Source organism: Eretmochelys imbricata, chromosome 7 (assembly GCF_965152235.1).
Source record: "Eretmochelys imbricata isolate rEreImb1 chromosome 7, rEreImb1.hap1, whole genome shotgun sequence".
NCBI classification, from domain to species: domain Eukaryota; kingdom Metazoa; phylum Chordata; order Testudines; family Cheloniidae; genus Eretmochelys; species Eretmochelys imbricata.
Window position 1 is genome coordinate 58,953,597 of NC_135578.1, and position 20,319 is coordinate 58,973,915.

Consider the following 20,319-nt stretch of genomic DNA (forward strand, 5'->3'; position numbering starts at 1 on the left):
TCCAAGTCATGCCAACTGGTCACAGCCCTCCAGGGGACTGAGGGCAGTTGGTGATAGGCTGGATGGAGCAGTTTCTTGGCCCTGGTGGATGGGGGAAGAAGGATTGCAGGAGCCTTATGCTACCTGGAGGTTTCATTACGCTGCAGAAATCCCCAGGCAGCTGCTTCCTGCTTCATTCTGTTGAAGCAGCTCAAAGCAGGGGGGACAGGAATCAGGATCTGGCCCATGGTGTCTCATAGTAAGTAAAAGCCAGGAACCAAGCATGCTCTTTCATCTTTATTTTTCTGCACTTCTATTGCTTTGGGGCCCATTCACTGGTTTAGGAAAAACAGCAGGTCCTCTCCACCTAACACCAAGCAAACCCTTAAATGAAGAGAACTGTGGTGAGGGGAAGAGCCGTTTATTGGTTTGGGCTGGACACTGTAAGAGTCGAATGGACAGACTCTGTGTAACACTGCCACCTTCGTGTGACCCGTGGATGCTGCCTCTTCACCGCCACTCTGTTTGGTTATCCTTTGCCGTGGAGTTGGGCGTCATGAGGGAAGAAAAATTTGGCTTCCTCAGAGAGGTGGGCACCGTGTTCTTCAGCTTGTTCAGCTTGTCCCTCTCCTCCTGGCACTTCTTCAGACAGGGGCCACACAGGTCTTTCTCATCCACCAAGTACAGGGCTTCAATGCGCTTGATGGTATCGATTAACAGTTCCTCCTCTGTTGGCTGGGGGAAGGGGTTCCTCTTCACATTCATCTTCTTGAGCTTGGGGAGCTTTGCTACACTGTTGGGGATGGTCGTTAGGTAGTTGTCAAAGAGGCCCACGTCCTGGAGCTCCTTCAGGGCCCCAAGGGTGGTGGGGAGGTTGTCGATCTGGTTCAAGCCCAGGTTGAGGGTGCGCAGGTTCTTCAGCTGGCTTAGCTCCACTGGCAGGCTCCTGGTCGTCAGCTTGTTGTTGCAGATGTTGAGGTAGAAGAGGTTCTGGAGCATGCCGATCGTCTCTGGCAGCTTCTCGATCTGGTTGCTGTGCAAATCCAGCCAGCGCAGGTTTTGAAACTTCTCAATGAAGTCTGGGATTTTCTTGATCATGTTCCTGCTCAGATCTAGCTCGTCCACATCAGCCAGCTTGAGGATGCACTTGGGGAAGGTGGTGATGCCCATCTTGCTCAGGTCAAGGCGGCGTTTTCCATCAAACGTGATCTTGATGGAGTTTTTGGCGACTTTCAAGGTGATCTTTTTCCCCTTGGGGCCTTTTGCTTTCCCCTTGGCCATTTTGCTGCTGGGGGAGAGAAGTGCGTCAGATTATGTCAGTAAGGAGTATTCAGATGGAGGGGCCCAAGTGAAATCTTCTGAGGTTGCTGGCTGTTAAACCCTGGTTCGAAATAAAAAGTGACCTCATTAGAAGTTAACACATGACCACTGGACTCTTTAGAGTCACAACATTTCTCTAGGGGCATGAGTTCTCCATCTGGGGGGCATGAGTCCCAGCAATGTCACACATAGGTGTCGGGGTCATGACCCAGTGCAGAGGAGGTTTTGAACCACTGGTCTGTGGTGTCCCAGGGTTTTAGTGATGGAGTATAGGGACTATGGAGCCTTTCACCACTAGGGTGCTGGTTTCAGTCCAGCCTGTGCTGATAGGGAATAAAAATGATTGCTACCCATTAGCTCTTTTGTGGCCTGCGTGAAATAAGTGGTGGGTCTCAGTCCAGCCCCCAGGGGGCACCTCACAAAAACATATTGTCCAAAAAGGTATTAATTAGATCAGATGCTTTAGAGACCAACTGGCCATACCCCTTTGAGGGCAGGTGTGTAGCAGCGCCCTCTTGCCTCGGTGCAGCCTGGTTACACAGGCTGGACAGAGGGACCAGGATTGGGCCCGAGGCCCCTGTTCAGCAAAGCACTTGTGTACGTTAGGCACATGCTTAAGAGCTTTGCTGAATGGGGGCCTTGAGTTGTCGTCAAAGTAAACATAATAACAGAGCTAAATCCGGCGCTATTTTGTACACCTTCCCGTTTCCATTGACTTTAACAGTGCTACAGCCAACATAAATCTAGACACAATTTGATCTAATGCTTTAAAATGAAATTGTTACCTTGGGACCATAAAAGAGACTTTTAAAGAAAAGAATGTCTGTGTTCCTTAAACAGCACCCGCAGCTGCCCTTCCTGTGTGCAGAGAGAGGGCACTGCCGAGCAGGGATGCTGCAGGTACAGCGTACCCCTAGGGAGCACAGGAAAGTGTGTCCTAGCAGTTCAAAATGTTTTGATATCAGCTGAGAGGTGATGCTACAGAAGGGCAACAGGAAAGGCTATAAAACCCTTATAAGGCCTGGTCCGATGCCCGTTGGAGTCAATGGAAACCTTTGGCTGCACCGATTGTGACACTGGTGGGCAGATTTTCCAAAGGCCTCTCCACCCAGATACTATGGTGATGGTTGGTGGTATAAAACCCTAAGGTAGAACATCCGATCTACCTCCAGTTGTGGTGTGCTTCTGAAAATCTAGCCCATAATAAAGGACAGGACTTTGCTGAATGGAGGCCTAGGTGGCTGCTAATACACTGCAATCGCAGAGGTGTTATTAGTAGGTGAGGCTATCAAAGGTAACTAACAATATGCATCAGCAGTAAAAGAAATAGGAGAATTCATTGGCAAGGAGTGACAGTGACTGTAGCTGCTGGGGAGCTGATCTCCAGCTGATCTGGGTGCTCCCGCATTTAATTGTAAAGAGTCAAATCACGGCTTTGATGAATGATTGTTTGGGAAGCAATATGGATTTGTCTACAATACACTTCTCCATTAGAAAGGCTTCATTACAAACCCTTCAGGCTTTTTGGCTACTCATTAATCATGTGCAAGTACATCAAGGGGGAGCTCAGACTGGAGATAAGACATATCGGCTCCTTTCAATTATATGCCGTAGCCCAAAATAATGCAAAGGCAGGGTATCTGTGCCAGTCACCCGCGCCCTGCCAGGCCTTCAGAAGTGAGACAGACTCTTCGGGAAGTTCGGGAAACAGTGCTGGGTTTCAATCTTCCTGAGAGTTGAATGCATCTTTCGACCGCTTTTATTTTTAATGTTGTTAGATAGATTTCAGTGCCTTTATCAGTCTAGCCCCATACACACCCATCACTCTATCCATCTATTGTGCTTCTCTACCATGGTAGTCTTTACTGCATTGATCTTTACCCACCCCTGAGAGCTAAGGCAGGGCTGTTATCCCCATTGTACAGATGGGGAACTGAGGCACAGAGAGACTAGGGGACTTGCCCAAGGTCACACAGGAACTCAATGGCAGGGCAGGGACTTAAACTGTGGTCTCCCATATTCCAGCAATCAAGGTGTCTGTATTGGTGTTCTCAGGAGGGAGGGGGTGGAGTTAATCTCCAAGGGGAACAAGGGATAATGTCAGGATAACCACAAAAAAAAAAGGAGTACTTGTAGCACCTTAGAGACTAACAAATTTAAGGTGCCACAAGTACTCCTTTTCTTTTTGCGAATACAGACTAACACGGCTGCTACTCTGAAACCTGTCATTAGGATAACCACAGTGATGTTCATCCCTAGTGCCACTCCACTGACGGTAGGGGATGAATTTTGGCCTCATCCTTCCCTGTGTTACTCATAACACCTCAGAGTCCAAGCTCTGGGCCCAAGTTGCACTGTCCTGGGGAGAGGCTAGGAGGGGGTGGTACCAGGACCCTGGATGCTCTAGGAGGGGGACTTGGGAACAGTAGAGGGAACCTGAGTGAGGAAGGCAAGGTGGCTGGGGCTGTTATTTGAATAATGAATCCAGTTTAACCCTTCTGGGTGCCTGTGCATCAATGTCCTTGGCTGGGTCATTTGTAGGGATTGAATTTGGGACCTTTGGGGGCTGGATGCATAAGCCTCTATTGCTCAAGCTAAAAAACCAGCTGCATTCGCTGGAAGGAAGCAGCTGACTCATAAACTGCATTGTGTGATTCCGAGGGGGACAAAGACACACACTGGGTTAACGTGGGTTGTACTCTGGTTCAGATTTGTAAAGGTATTTAGGTGCCTATCTGCATCTTTAGGCACCTTGAAAAATATGGCCCATCATTGCTTCAATCAAAAGGCAATATCCTCTTCTCCTCCCCCCGCGCCCCCGCCCCGTGTGCATCTCCACCACAGGATCTGGCTTCAGGAAGCGTCTGGAATCTCTCTGAGAGACGTTTCCTTTGAAGTAACGTAGTGGCTGGGTTTCATACTTACAACAATTGTGATTTCCAAGCCCGCCAACAAGGTTGAGCATTAGAGCTCTTCTGAAGTTCTGGGGTGAGGAGGCAGCTCAAATGGGATGGAAAGCTTTCCTCTCCGCAATGGTGGTAAACTAATTAGCAGCGGTAGGTCTGCGGTTGGAGATAATGAGAGCTTGTTTAGGCCACGTCTGGGACTGGTTCGAGCTGAATAAAAAGGCTCCAACTCCTTAGCTATTGACATTAAAAATTCAGGAATGGCAGGGGCCAGCCTGTGGTGGCTGTTAATTATAAATATTAGATATCACAATTACACTCCCGGGGAGGAGCCGGAGAGTTCGGGCTGGAGACTCATGCCCTGCCACCCGAACAAAGACTCGGGAACACAGCAGACCTTTCTTTTAGCAACCTTTCTTTCTTTGCCCACCCTTGGTGTTCTCCCTCTGAGTTACTGTGGAACCTGTGCCAAGGCGGCACTGCTGGAGGCGCTGACTTGCCAACGAAGCTCCTGACCATAAAGCCCCCTTTATCCATACTCCCTGGCTAGATTGGGCCTTTAAAGCCCGGGGCTGAGTTTGCAGATGGTGCAGAGCTGTGCTGCCTAGGGGGGTTGTGCTTCTGGGTTGTCCAACCTGTCTCCCCGTTGTTGCATGCAGAACGGTGATGTGCAGGATGTACCCGATGCATAAGGTGTGTGTGTAGGTTAGAACCATGGCCCTGCCTCCTTTGGGGTGGTGCAGGGAGGGGAAAGACCTTATGTTCCCTGAAGCACTGGGACTATGATTCTGACTGATTGGCTCCCATGCAGGGTGTGTAATGCGTGGGGACTCCTTGTTCCTTCCCAGCCCCTACGCACCTGTGCAGGGCCAGATATATGACATAGCTGCTTAGACCCCTCTGATGGGTGAGTGGGAGCTGAACTGTCCCCAGCCACCAGGAGAATTCAGATCCTCTCTTGGTCCTGATGCTCTCTGTGCTGCCCCATCCCCAGTCTCCCCTTTCTCAGAAAAACACTCTGGGGATCAGCCCCTCTGCCCAGTCGCCTCCCACACAGTACTTTGTAGAGGTCTCCCCACTTCAGAGTCTCCTCCCGCACCAGGCTCCCTGAGCCCAGTGCTGGCTTGGTCTCTGGAGCTCGCTCAATAAATGCGCTTTCTCTGGCTGCAGCAGTGACTCCTCCTCTACACCAAGACTCCTTCATCTCCCACAAATGCCACGGGGTGCATATCTGCTCCCTGCCTCTCTGTGCTGCCTTTGACCTTAGCTACCACTTGACCCTGCTTAGGCTCACTCAGCTGTACATATCTTTCAGGACTTTTAAGGACGCCTTCCTTTCCATTTTCTCTGGTCTCTTCCCATCCCCCTTCCTGTGCTGATTTTAGTTCATCTCCTTGGGGCAGGGGACATATCCATAACTGGATTACATGGCTAGTGCTACATAAATAATAGCCATACGGGTAGGGAGCCCATGGATAAACCTTTCTCTTTCACGTGCTGTAACTTAGACTTGTCAAATACAAGAGATCAGCTACCGAGCTACCCATTCTCTACAAATCTGGTGGCTCAGAGCTAAACCTTTTGTTTGCTTTTTGCCCAGACACGAGAGTGACTGGGCCTATAGACCAACCTGAGATTGATACACGATCAAAAGCCAAACCAGGTGCCATTTGTGTTTTGCATTATGCCCTTCACGCACTAGCTGGCAGGTATTGCAAATCATAGTAGAATTCATTTTCCTGTGTACTGTTTATTTGTTGTCGGCTACAACGTAATATGAAGGAGAGATTAATTCACTGACTCTCTTAAACACAGTTTCTGCTAACAGGGACTGGCTTAGATTAAATGGATTCTGTTAGCAAGCAGGAACTGCAGCTCCCTTTAAATTCCCTTAATTTTCCACACTTCTTCAGAAGTAGGGTGACCAGACAGCAAGTGTGAAAAATTGGGACAGGGGGTGGGGGGTAATAGGAGCCTAAAGAAGAAAAAGACCCAAAAATCAGGACTGTCCCTATAAAATCAGGACATCTGGTCACCCTATTCAGAACAACCCTGTTAACCTGCAGTACAAACACTGACACCCCCCCAGAAAAAAGTAAAGAATATTTCATCTAAACAAGTCTCTGGAATTGCAACGCTGCTGTATAGAGCTGTATGAGATCTTACCGGCTGGCACCTAGGAAGCATCTACTCCAGATGCGTACACATCGCAAGCTGCCTGCTTTGTCTGTGCAGCAGAATGAGCTTCCATGCTCTGTCAGTGTGCAGTTGTCTTCTATCTAGTCTTCTCTGAATAGTGAATTAGTCCTTCTCCCAGGTTTTGTAAATAAAACCCCAGTGTGCAGGGGAAACCTGGGCAGATTTGCTTTTCGCAGGCCTGTAAATTCTAAAGTGCGACTTCCTTTTTTCTTTTTCTTTTTTTTTTAAAACGGCAACCTTTCAAGAAATCGTTGTGTGTGTGTGTGTCTGTGTGTGTGTGTGTGTGTGTGCGTGCGTGTCTGTGTGTGTGCGTGCAGGGGGGAGGAGGGGTTCGAAGGACTTACCCAGCTACAGTGTCACCCTATTCAACTCTCCTTCCACAGCCTGTGAAACTTCTGTTCCTAAGCAACTGGAATCCCAGGTCCTTGGAGATCATTAGCATAATGTTTTGTTCCAACGTGCAGGTTCAGACGAGAGCCGGACAGGACTCAGCGGCATGCACGTCCTGGAAATATCAGATTTGGATTTATGCAGAGAAGGAGACCATTACAACTGGGTTAGGAAAGTAGAAGTGGATCGAACTGTTTGCTAGCTGGGTGCTTTAGTTGTGGGTTTCAGTTATTTGGCCATTTCATCAGACTCTGCTGTAGTGCAGGTGCTTGCTGTGTGTAGTTCTGATCTTACAACGCTTACGATATCATCCCCTATGTCGATCCATGGCAACCCAGCTAGGCGAGTAGACACAGCAGGGAGTAGACATGGCAGAGAGAATGACCACAAAGTAACCCCAGTGCTGCAGTAGTTGGTATGAGCTGCTGTCTGTATGCAGCTGCCTCTGATCCCCTCGGAATGGAGTTATTCATTCCACCATGACTCCCTAGTGGATCTTCTCCTGTTATGATGTGTGAATTTACCATAATTCTTCTCCTACGCCTGGAGTAACAAGCTTGTGTTTTCCATGGCCGGGTATGATGGCTTCAAAGTGGAACCAATAAATCACTGGGGAAAAGAAATAGCTCTGATTTAAATATGTGGTGCAAGGGGCTGCCGGAGGTGCTGTCTTTCACTTGAGGTGTAAAACCAGGGAACTGTTTGAAACTTTTGTGGTCATTAAAGATCCCAGGATGGTCTGAGCATGAAAAGGGTTAGTGTTAATGCTGGTGTGCTTGACCTGTTCCAACACTGGTGAAAACAGTCTGCTTCCATCTCACTGCTGGTTACAGTGTACCCAATATATTTGACTGCCTGTGCTTCTCTGCACTCTGGCTGGGTGCTACATTTCAGTAGTGGAAAAGGTACCCCGATGTCTGTATAAGTTGTAAAAGGCCTGTGGTGTCAAAGGCATTCTGTAAATATAAGATATACTTTTGTACCACTCCAGGGTCTCAGCACAATCTGACCAAAATGAGTTAAGCCTCACCACAATCTTGTGAGGTGGGTCGATAGAATGACCCTCATTTTGCGAAGAGGTAAACTGAGGCACAGAGCAGTCACTATCCACCTCAGGAATACAGCCACAGTCTTGTCACCTATTGATATTTCCCTAATGCTCAGGGAAGGGTTGGGAGGCTAAACTGACTGATGTTCATAAAGCACTATAAGATACGCGGGTGGAAGGTGCTACAAAAGTTCAAGCTCCTAAATTCTTATTATTTACATATTTCATATTTTCCCACCATCGTTGGAGTGGTAGAAGAATATCAGGGACAGGTAAACTGGAACAGTCAAACAGCAACCTTGCATCACTGCCCACGTGTCACCTAAACTGAACCTCGCTAAGGCTTGAGGAAAAGCTGTCTAACTTTAAAGGGAAAGCAATTATTTCCCTGCACCTCTGCTCTTCTTGGTTGGTGCAGGGAGCAGAAGCTGGATTGTTGATACTCCAGGGCAAGGTCTGTTCATAGAGTATTTTCAACCCAATGCAGAGTAGGTAAATACTGGAAATTCCTCAAGGAAGCTGCTGTTTATGAGAATTCCTGCCCTGTTTTGCAGACTTTAGAATTTCAGATAGTTGAGTAAAAACAACAGGAGTGAAATCCTGGCCCCACTGAAATCAATGGGAGTTTTGCCATTGACTTCAATAAGGGCAGAATTTTACCCCAGAGCTTTGATGAAATCTTTTGAGCTTCACCCATTGCTAATGCACAGAGAGCTCTGGCTGGCTGTAACTTGAGTGAGGCCAGAGGCTGATCTTCATGGGACAGGGATTAATTAATCACTCCATGGATGGCCCAGGCAAAGGTAAATCATCGTGAGCACACATACATGGTGCTCCGATATTACAGTGGTCAGCACCCTGGAAATAGCATACAGTAGATGGACACTTCTGTTGAATCCAGGTAAACTCACCCCTCAGCTATTTATGTTTATAAAGCTCCTGTCCCCCTTTCCTTTTTGGCACTAGCCCTGGGTTTTATTTTAAGTGCACTCACTGCTGTGTGGTAGCTGCTGCTGATCTACTCTCAGCCTCCGCTGTGTTAGCTGAGGAGGTATTGGCTGGAGGCACGTTGTTTGATGAAAGATGGTCAGGAAAGTGGGAGGAATTGTCTTGACCATCCCAGGCCTGTGGCCAACATTCTGACCTCTGTGAGTCGTCATGTTCTGGCACAGAATTCCAGAATCTTTGAGACTGGGAGGGGCTATTGAGTCTAGCCCTCTGCATCCCAACAGGATATGCTTGAGGTGGGAATATCTAGACTTAGCCTTGAATACCTTCATGAGCATTGTTGACTCTTCAATCTCTTTAAGTTCTGCAGAGACCACTTAGAACTGTGTGGCACTGGCAGAGGTCTAAGTGGCCCTCAGAGAATCCCCATTAGCTGTTAGGAATATAGAGCCTATGACACACAGCTGAACAGTTCTGTTTCCATCATTAGAGGGCAGTGGCATACCCACATAAATATATGTACACTTGGCCGGTTGATTGCAATATCTTATATTTTAACCCACCCCCCCACACACACACAGAGGTGCCTCTTTAAAACTCTGAAGGACTGAAGGGGTGCAGCAAGTTCATACGTTGCAGAACTCCTTCAGAATTCCCCACCAATGAGTTCGCCATGGACCCTCGATTAATGCCAGCAGCCTGAGCATCCTTGCTAACTCATCCACCCCAATGAGAAGCAGGTCAATCCAATCTTGCCTGCCAGCTGCTAAAACCCAACCTGATCCCTCCGTGACAGGCTCCCTAATCCAATCCCCCTACAGCCTCATAACCTGACCACAGACAAGCTCCTTAACTCCTCTCGTAGCATACAGTCTGCTTTCCTCCCTTCCAGAATGTGCTATGGAGTTTGCAGAAGTCTAGCTGAGGCGATGCACAAAACTCTGCAAAACCTACACATAGGAACATAAGAACTGTGTGACAAATGGCAGATGTTTATAGTACCCCAATTTGCTACTTTAGAATTTCTAAATTCCTGGGCCAAATTCTGCTCAGAATCAGTGGTGAAAATCCAAAGTAATCCCATTGCAGTCAGTGGAGTCTCTCCTGATTTACACCATGTAACGGAGAGCAGCATTTACCCTCTTGTCTTTAGGGCAAAGAGCCAAGATCCATCCTCCCGTATCAGATGTGAATGACACTTGTTGTTTGTGTGCATGGTTGCTATAAACTTAACCTGATTGGCTGGTCACGCAGGGGAATTACACAAAGAGGTGTATGAGTTTTAGGTCATAACACAGAATCAGTACTAGATTTTATTGTTTGTTCAAAGAGATTAACCCATAATCTGCACTAAAAACATTGCCTGAGCAACAGGGAAAATAATACCCTTATTCTGAGACATTAGCTTGTCCAATAGAAATTATACAGCAAGATAATGATAGAGAGAGAGTTGGGTGAATAATTGATTTTTCAGTCTAAGGAAAAATTCATTTCACACTGAACAAAATGTTTCATTTAATTTTAGAGTGTTTTTTACCTTTTTTGGGGGGGGGGAATTAAATCTTGCTATTTTTTAACAGAACCCCATTTTGAAACAAAAATCAAAATGTTTCATTTGGTAAATGTAAAAATGTTTCTGTTCTGTTCTTTTGCCAAAACTATTTGACAAATTTGACCCAAAGCTGTATTTTTGGGGGTGAATAAATTATTTGACAAAATAAATTGCTTGGTTCTAATTATATAATCATTAGGGTCATGTTACATGGATTTATTCCTGATAATTCATTAAATAAAAAGTGATGGTGAAAGTAGAAAATTCTAGGTTTTCTCCTAGATCATTGATTTTATGGCCAGAAGGGACCATTATGGTCATCTACTCTGACCTCTCGCATGAAACACAGGCCAGAGAACTTCACCCAATAATTCCTGTTGCAAGCCCATAGCTGGAGTTGAGCTAGAACATCTGATTTTATTTCTGGAGAGTTAGTAATTCTGTTTCTGAGAGGATCACCATGCTGGGGCAATGTGCTCATAAGAAAAAGCCCCTGCTGTGCAACTGAATCAGCAGTACCACACGGCCACCCCTTGGCAGGTGACATCCGTCCAAGAACCAACCAGGCACTTCCCTACTTAACTTTTTGGATTTGACAAGAGCACAGCCCAAGGTAATAGGTTTGAGGGAACTGCTACTGAACAACATACTTGGTTTTGGTAGCACCCCACTATTTAAATATATTCTACACCTTATTTTAATTTGCTGAGAACTTTTGATGCTTTCACCTTTAAGGCTGAAATTTCCCCAACTTCTTCAGAGCTATTTAGAAAAAAAAATTGAACAAAAGTTGCTGAGCATTTATGAGAATGAAGAGGACAAGGATGGGCAAATACACTTTCCCCATTATTAAAAAAATACAAAAAATACAAACCTGGCAACCATTTTTTTCAGAACTGCTCTAGGTCCAAAGTGGCTAGGGTGGGAAAGCAGATATTTATTTGAAGATTGATTGGGAAATGAGCAAATTGTTAATGAGCAAAGCCTATTCAAAGGAAGTTGGCGTGCGGAGGAGGGATTGGAATATTAATGTAATTTCTTAATCATTCTCCAGTGGTTTTGAAGGTGACAATAAAAACTTTGTTTCATGCAGGAAGAACACGGGAGGGGAAAAGACGATGCTCCAGAAGTGGCAGGTAAATGTAGACAGATCTCTGGCTAACTCTCTGATGAATAAAACCATGTCAGTACCTAGCTGAGGAAAGAAAAGGATGGACCAACTCTCTCTGCCCTACTGCAGTGTACCAGGAACCCCAACAATACTGCTAAAAAGACAAACCTCATCCTGCAGGGTTTAGAGTCAAGCTCTCACTATTGGGATTGGGGTGAGACCCTTCATGGAGTGCAGATTAACCCACACTGGGTTATTGCAGGGTTCTTTGCACCTTCCTCTGAAGCAGCTATTGCTGGCCACTGTTGGAGACAGCACGCCAGGCTAGATGGACCTCGGGCATTAGTTCTTTGCTGCAGTGATGCCTAAGATGGCCACTCTAGTCAAGATGAGGGGATGTGTAGAAGGAGATCTGCAGCAGGTGTAAATCAGCAAAGCTCCATTGATTTCACTGGAGTGACATTGTCCTACACCAGCTGAGTACCTGGACTGTAGCTTCCAGTGGCTACATGCCTCTGATAAAGATCTTGATGGCCATAGAAGACAGTGTAGAAATCCATGGGCTACCTCACATTTGGCTCTGCAGGATGTTGGCCAGGATTCTCCTGCACATGGATAACAATAAAACAGTTGTGAGTGTTTGGCTCTCCATCAAACCATATGAAAGCAATACAGTACCCTATTACATACATATACCACTAGAGCATTTAGTGGTTTCAGCCAGTATGCAAATTACATAGTCTGAAGAAGATCTAATGAGAAAACTTATTTAACATTTCGGTGAACTGATTATTATAAAATAGTAGCAGGCTCATGTAGGCTTGTGCTGATTTGAATAGAGGTTGCTGATTGATTATAACATTTATAACACTGTGGCCCAGCTGAACAGGGGCTCCTTGGAGTTCTGAGAATGCTTCCAAAGTTTAAAAGCAGCTGCCGTCTCTGATGGCTCAGAATCCAGGCCAATGGGCATTGCTACCATCTGAGCATTGTTACCAGCTGAGAGCTCTTTTTAATGCATGTGAAATGAGCTGGTGGGTTCAATCCAGTTTCTGGAGCACAGATGTCCAGTGATTGTGTGTGTGTACGCGCACAGCACCTAGCAAAGCACATGCCCTTGATCCCAGATTGAGCCCCCTAGGTGCTAACACAACATAAATATTAATAATCATCATCACAAGAGCTGCCATTACAATTGGCACCCTTGCTGGCGTTTCAGCACAGAGATCTGGGTGTACAAGAAGAATGAACTCCCCTCTCACCCAGAGAGGAGATCTCTCCAGGTCAGGTTCAAGGCACTTTGCCCTGTGCACACTGGGACAAGGGGACAATGTGTGGGAAATTTGCCTTGTCAATTTCCAGGCTGTATTTGTTTTGTGAATTAGTAAGGGGACTTCACTTGCCAGGACAGTCACTCTGGCACCATTCACAATAAATTGAAAGACCAAAAATCATGCAGTGGCTATGGGTAGCGAGTAGACCTGATAACTATTTTTTCTTCAAAACATTTAAATGAAAACTGGCTTTTTTGTCCAAATGGAAATTTATGCTGGAAATGCCCAATTTTGAAGGCAATTTTCATGTTTCCATTGAAAACCCATACACCAATTTTTTCTGTTGCTGTTTTTCACCAAAAACCCAAAAGCTTTGTGAAGAAAAATTTTGGAGAAAATAGAAATTTTTAACTTACCAATAAAAACATTCCCATGTCCCAACTGGCTGTGCTAATGAGTTGTGTTTAGCCTGCGCCGGGTTGGCTCTTACTGATTAACATGGAGCCAAGAGCAGCTTCACCGTAGGGGTTTGTGATGATTGTTCCCTGATATGGCAGAAGAGAGAGATCAGTAACTTTGACTACCTGATGTACCTGAACACGCTGGCCGGGCGCACATACAATGACTACATGCAGTACCCCGTGTTCCCCTGGATCCTGGCTGATTACCACTCCCAGGTGAGCTCTTCATGCTTAGTAGCTTTTCTGTACTTTCTGCAGTAGAAGCCATGCAAAGCGTTCTTCACTGACGTGAATGCTGGGGTGGGCCTAGTTCTAGAACCCACTCCTGAGGTCTCAAGCCAGGGCTGGGCTGTGCCAGAGAGTGGGCTCAGAACAGGGCCAGGGCTGTGACCCCTTCTGCTTCTTGCCCCTCCAAAGGGCTATGGAGGGAGCAGGCCCTGTGCTCCCCTGAGAGCAAGTACTGCCACTTGTCCCTTCATGCAGGCTGTGCCAGTCTGGGTACATCTACACAGCAATCGTCTGGGACCCTACAGACCTGGGCAGCTGGCCTGTGTCATCACGGCTCCATAGCTATGTATTGCGAGCTAGCTCAGTCCAAGCTAGCTCATGTATGCCTACGTGTGCTGTCCTGATTGCAGTGTGAATGTACCCTCTGGGTGGGAGGCTCCTTGCACACACTGAGCTCTCGGAGGCACACGCCCTCTGCTTCCAAGGATCCTTCCCTCTCCCTTGGGAGGGGGATGTTGGTAGCATTGAACCTCTGCCCAGAAAGGCAGATATGCTGTGGTTTCTGCACTATATGCTGGGGTCACTCCATGAACCAACCAGCAAAGGGGTGATGCTGAAGGCAGGGCTCATCCCCTTTCCCCAGGAACTGCGGGTGTCATTTCTACCAGCTTATACCTGCCCAAGGCTTAGCTGTGATGCATCTCCCAGTTTGCCGTGGCCATACTGACTCCCTGCACAAGGTTAACGTAGTTCCCACAGAGTAATGGGGAGGCATTCCATGCTGGCAAGGGCATCACACCAGGTTTGAAGGGGTGAGCACCGAGCTCAGTGAATTCCCCTGGCTGTGGATGTGGCTGACACACCTGAGCCACCACAGCTAGACAGGTCACAGAGCTGAGCCTGGTCAGTGGGGTTCCAGGCGAGTTCAGCTGCTCCCCCGCCCCCCCTCCCCCCGACGTTTGCCTTGCAGATGCTGAACCTTGCTAGCCCCCAGACGTTCCGAGACCTTTCCAAGCCCATGGGAGCTCAGACACTGGAAAGGAAACGCAAATTTATCCAGCGCTACCATGAGGTGGAGAAGAGCGAAGGTGAGTGCTTTCGGAGAATCACGGGAGGCACAAATCCAGCTCCCACTGGACCCCTTGGACGCTAGGTTAATTCCTAGGGAGATGTCTCCTGCAGGAGGACCAGTTGATTTTCAGGGCTTGGGCAGAGTCAGATGAGAGAGGGCCTTGGGTTCCTGGGACGTGCCTGCTATGAAGAGTGACTCCCATCCTGTCCCCCATCCCGATGTGTCCTGCACTGCTAAGTCCCGTCCCCATCCTCAGGCCAGAGACCAGTATTGGGCCGGGGGCTTAGCAGCAGAGGCCACTTGCCCAGTGAGGGTCCTTGCAGGCATCCTGTCTGATAGCTGCAGTGGGGGATTGGGAGAAGTGAGGCAATTTGGCCCCTGGGGAGTGGGGCTTTGCTGGGGGACAGAGTGATGTGGGAGAGAATGGGGATGGGGGTGCAGGGCTTAAAACGGGCTGAAAAAGGTCTGTGCGCTGGGAGGAGGGTCTGTCATTTTCTACTAAAATGAAAACAATGTCACCTCTGCCTGTCCCCCATCCCACAGCAACTCTTCCCCCCACCTCACCAACCATCCTGCCCCCCCTCATCTGTTCTGCCCTTTCCAGCCTCATCGCTGCTCCCCCTGCAGCTCCTGGGGTTCTTCAGCCCCCTCTCAGGCTGGGCAGGCCTAAGCAAGGTTCCCTCTCCCCCTCCCAGGCAGGGATGGAGGGGGAAAGGGAAGGGTAAAGGCCTCACAGGAAGGGAGGGAAGGGAGGGGGAAGGAACCCCCTAGCTGCTAGGTTCTTACCCCCTCACCCCCAAGAATATCTTTGGCCCCTGGGGGTAGGAGGGAATTGCTTCCTGCAGCAGCCCTGGCTGGCTGCTTGTGCCCCGAGAGGCAGGGCTGAAATGTGCGCCCCCCAGGGACCTGGCTCAGAGGTAGACATTTTATATTAAGTGTGCCAGGTCTGTGCCCCTTTTGACCTGGCACACTTTAAGCACTGGGGGGATGGAGCAGGAGCAGGCAGGATGGCATGGAAGGAGGAGGGCATTCGGGATCTAGCTCCACTAATGTTAAGGCACCTGTCACCGTGATATCTGCATCATCTGCCAGGCCATAAGGATTACATGGGACTCCATCCCGTCCTTATGTGGCCACGTAGCTGATCACTGTGGAGGTAACCCTCTTGCAAATGCAACAAAATAGCAACTAAGGACCCCAGAGACATCAAGGGGCATAGGGTGAGGTACATAGACCCTTTAGGGCCTGTGCTTCCCTCTGGTATTACATTCAAGGTGTGTGCAATCACATGTAAAGGGGGTACGCACAGTGGTGAGCTGGAGCCAGTTTGCACTGGTTTGCTGGAACCGGTTGTTAAATTCAGAAGCCTTTCAGAACCGGTTGTCCTGTGGAAAAGTGGCACCGACGGGGAAAATTTGGTGGGTGCAGAGCACCCACCAGCAGCTCCGCGCCCGGCCCCAGCTCACCTCCGCTCCGCCTTCACCTCCTCCCCTGAACGCACCGCCCCTCTCTGCTTCTCCGCCCCCCTGGCTTCCCGTGAATCAGCTGTTCGCGCAGGAAGCCAGGGAGGGCTGAGAAGCAGGCAGCAGCTTTGCACTCAGCCCCAAGGAGGTGGAGGCGGAGCGGAGGTGAGCTGGGGTGGGCGGAGCACGAAGAGGGCTGCTCACACCGCAGCAGGTAACCCCGGGTGGGGGGGGCGCAGGGGACCCGCTCCCTGCCCCAGCTCGCCTCCGCCTCCCTGGGCCTGAGCGCCAAGCCACCGCCTGCTTCTCAGCTCTACCAGGCTTCCTGCGCAAACAGCTGATTCGCAGGAAGCCGCAGGGAAGTGGGGCGGAGAAGCAGAGCGGGGCAGTGCGTTCAGGGGAGGAGGTGGAGCGGAGGTGAGCTGGGGCCGGGTGCGGGGCAGGGAGCTGCCGTTGGGGGCTCTGCACCCACCAAATTTTCCCCATGGGTGCTCCAGCTTCGGAGCACCCACGGAGTCGGTGCCTAAGGCACCACTTTTGATGTGATCAGTGGGGGGAGCGGTCGCTCCCTCTGCTCCCTGCCTAGCTAAGCTACCCCACCCTTAGGAGTCAGAGGGACCTGCTGGATGCATTCCAGGAGCTGCCCCAGGTAAGCACCGCCGGGACTCCCCCCCTCGCCCCCCGGCAGGTCCCTCTGGCTCTTAGGGACGGGGTGGGCACCCACCTCGGTGGCCCATGAGACCCTCCTGCCTGGTTCTGGGGGCAGTCAGGGGACAGGGGAGGGGGTGGATGGGGCAAGGGTCTGGAGAGGGGGCGTCAAGGAATGCGGGGGGTTGGATGGGGCCAGAGTCCCGGGGGGCGGGGGCGGGGCAGGAGTGGCGGGGACAGGCCACGACCCCCTCGTGGGGTGAGGAGGGAATCGGTTGTTAAGATTTTGGCAGCTCATCACTGGCAGCACATGTAGCCAGGTTGCAGTGTACCTGCCTGGTTGTGTGAGCACACATCCTATCGGGCATGCCCTTGCACATGGATCTTTGCACACCTGTTTTTCAAATCCTGCCCCCCACAATTGTGTTGTGGTAATTTGCAGCTGTGCCTTCAAATGGCAATGTTTCAAACTGAGACCCGATCACCTCTAATTTACAGGAGACCCGTCAGCCCAGTGTCACTATTGCACCCACTACTCTTCGGCCATCATAGTAGCGTCGTACTTGGTCCGAATGGAGCCATTTACGCAGACCTTCTGCTCTCTTCAGGTAAAAGGACCTTCTATGCTATGTAGAAAACAATAGCTGATTCCAGCCACTGGCTAATGAGCTGCCCGTTCGTTCTTATGTCACAAGCAAAGTCTGGGATTGGCGGAGGCCCCATCCTGTTCCCGCTGAACTCACTGGCAAAGCCTCAATGGGAGCAGGATCAGAGCCGTGTGTATATATTACATTCTAACAGAGTCCAGTCATAGGAGGGGGGAGGCTAGATTAGCCATCACACCCTTACACACCCTTATGGGCCTTACACACCCATCCCAGTGCACCTGTTATGCCCCTTGGGGCCGTAGGGATACGTCTGCACTGCAGGGACTGTTGTGTGGTGAAGGAGGGCTGGCCGCATCCCTCTCCAGTTGCTTTGCTGCAGCTCTGCTTTGTTTTGTTTTTTCTTTCAATGAGCTAATGTAAATAATGTGCTGTGTTAATTAAGCAATAAGCCCCATGAAATCGGTTGTTCCCAGCGGTGGGTGATGGGCTTGTGAACCACCTGAGGCAATGCTCTTCCACGGCGCTCTGCAAACCATATGTTAGCTGCAGTCATCAATGACTGTGGAGCACTTAGCGCTGTTGTAAACTACAAATGCTGCTCCTGCTCACCAGGATGCTTTTTATCCATAACAAGCCACCAGTCTGTGTGGCTGCATTCATGTGTGATTGGCAGATGACTCCAAAAGCATCCGAGATCTAGATAAGCACCCAAAATTTTGCGTTGAGGTGAGTCCGGTTAAACCACTGACTTGTTCCACCAGATGCCTCGTTCCTCTCGTCTTGCACTGATGCATGTGAATCAGAGCTGGTATTGTCTTTCCCCCACATATACCTGGTCCTGTAGCAGCTTAGGGACTGCTAACTCTCGGGTACAGTCAGGAGAGCAGCAGACTTGAACAGCCTGAGCTACACGATTGGTTCAGCCAGGACTTGCAGCAATGTCCATAGCACATAGTCTAGCTTTGCACACCTGTTTTTCAAACGCTGCCCCTCACAACTGTGTTGTGGTAATTTGCAGCTGTGCCTTCAAATGGCAATGTTTCAAACTGAGACCCGATCACCTCTGGTCATTGCAATCTAACTGTAGCACTTCCTGCTGGCAGGGCTAGTACATGCTGTTGCTGAAACAAATCTCTGTACTAGATGACTGAAAGGTAGCTAATGTAATGCTGATTTTTTTAAAAGGGCTCCAGAGACCATCCTGACAGTTACAGGCCATTGTGCATAATGCAGTACCAGCCAAACTGGTAGAAACTATAGCAAAGAACAGAACTATCAGACACATCAACACGATATGTTGGCAGAGTCAACATGGCTTTTGCAAGGGGAAATCATGCCTCACCAATCTATTGGAATTCTTTGCGGGTGTCAGTAAGCGTGTGGACAAGAGTGATCCAGACCACACAGTGTACTTGGACTTTCAGAAAGAACCTTTAATAGGGTCCCACACTAAAGGAAACTAAATAGTCATGTGATAAGAGGGATAAGAAGGAGGATGAGATGAGGGCTGCCTCTTAAGAAGAGGAGAGGCTTTATTGTGATGGGCCTGCTCCAAACCCGCCAGTCTGAACTCATCTGAATGGGAAACACAGCATCTCAGACCCAACTCCCTTTAAAAGGGCAGAGTTGGCTGGAGATCTTAATTCCCCTAGTCCACAGAGCTGATAGCACCCAGCAATCCATGGGGGGCTAGGACAGTCTTGTTTAGTAAGGTAGCATACAGAAAAGGGATTCCAGAGCCTGTAATACTTCATTAAGTATAATGGGCCTCAATGTGAGTGGAAGGGGACTGTTGTGTTGAGACGCTGCACTGGGACTTAGGAGATGTAGGTTCTATTCCCAGCTCTCTCAATGACTCCAGATGAGTCACTGAAACTCTGCCTGTAAATGCAGATAATGACTGGTTAGCCTCTCTTGGGAATTTGTAAAGCTTCGTCTCTTTATAGCCATCTGAGAAGTGCTTTGAGCTCCTTGGATTTAAGGCCCTATTAGGACCCAGTATTATAATCCCTCAACATTATGATCAATGGCACATGCTCGGCCCCCACAGAATCAATTCTTATAGGAGCGCAGTTTGATTCTTACTTAGATTCTCCCCTGTGAACTCTTTGCCTAACTGCTTTGCACAGCCCCTATCATACTGTGACTATAACAGTATTTAATTTAACCCGAATCCCTGATCACTGAAATGGCTTCACTGAAAGGAAAAAAACCCTAGGTCTTACTCCATGCGGCCCATGAAAAAGCTGTCAGAGTTTATGTTAATGCGCAGTTGAAAAGCATAACGTAATTCCAGATTTTCTTTTCCCCTCTCAGTACAGTTTTTGTATTTCAAGAGAGAGAAAACCCATTAATTCTGATATAAATATATGCAAATAAATGTATTAATATAAGAAATGGGAAAATCAGTTATTGCTTCCTTTATAAATAATACAGGCTTAAGTTTTAAAGATATTACTTTTCCTTAAAGTGAATTAGACAGCCAGGGAAAAAATCACATTTTTTCTTGGTGGTAATATCTTTAACCAGATTTGTCACACTAACAGCATTTCCTATGTATATATTATTTTTATTTAATACAGGTAATCTTTTTATTACAAATCATATTGTTTCTCAGGAGATTACCATCAGTTCTCATAAAAGCTGCAAAAAAAGATGAAAAAGCATCAATCACTACCAGACACAGTGCGCTGTGTGAAGATTAAATATACAAAGCCCTTTAATATGCTTCAATGAGATACTTGTTAGCTGTTGATTTATTTATAGTCCTCCTTCTACCCTGTTTTAATTTCCATGTGAATTTGACTCCAAGGGTCCCTGCTTGATACTGATCAAGAGCAAGATGACCTTGTGCATCAGATTGTCTCCTAGCTAGGCTTGCCTGTGTGATCTTGGTCAGAGGTCCGTTTGTGATCTCTTGAGTTGGAGTGGAAAGGCTCCATGATGCTCAGTGGGCGGGGTAAGAAACAAGGAAGTGGAGTGGAAGTCATGCACGGGTGTTGTGAATTGGAGATGAGGCTGGACCAAAATTCTGATCCAAACCGGCTTTGCTAAGTCTACAGCTGGGTGTTTCCCTTCGTTATAAATATGGGACTGCGGCCAGGAGCGGCCT

The 20,319-nt window shown here is 48.4% G+C and overlaps 2 protein-coding genes across 2 annotated transcripts in view; one reads left to right on the plus strand and one right to left on the minus strand.

Annotated features, from left to right (window-relative positions):
• Nucleotides 1-20,319, plus strand: part of WDFY4 (WDFY family member 4) — a 237,361-nt gene that overhangs the window by 164,241 nt on the left and 52,801 nt on the right. The window contains exons 48-51 of the mRNA XM_077822441.1: nt 11,436-11,478; nt 13,285-13,404; nt 14,387-14,504; nt 17,098-17,207. Coding sequence (XP_077678567.1) covers nt 11,436-11,478; nt 13,285-13,404; nt 14,387-14,504; nt 17,098-17,207 — 391 coding nt within the window. The remainder of the gene's footprint in view (nt 1-11,435; nt 11,479-13,284; nt 13,405-14,386; nt 14,505-17,097; nt 17,208-20,319) is intronic.
• Nucleotides 490-1,260, minus strand: LRRC18 (leucine rich repeat containing 18). The gene has a single exon (XM_077822440.1). It carries the CDS (start codon nt 1,258-1,260, stop codon nt 490-492), a length of 771 nt encoding a protein of 256 aa, XP_077678566.1.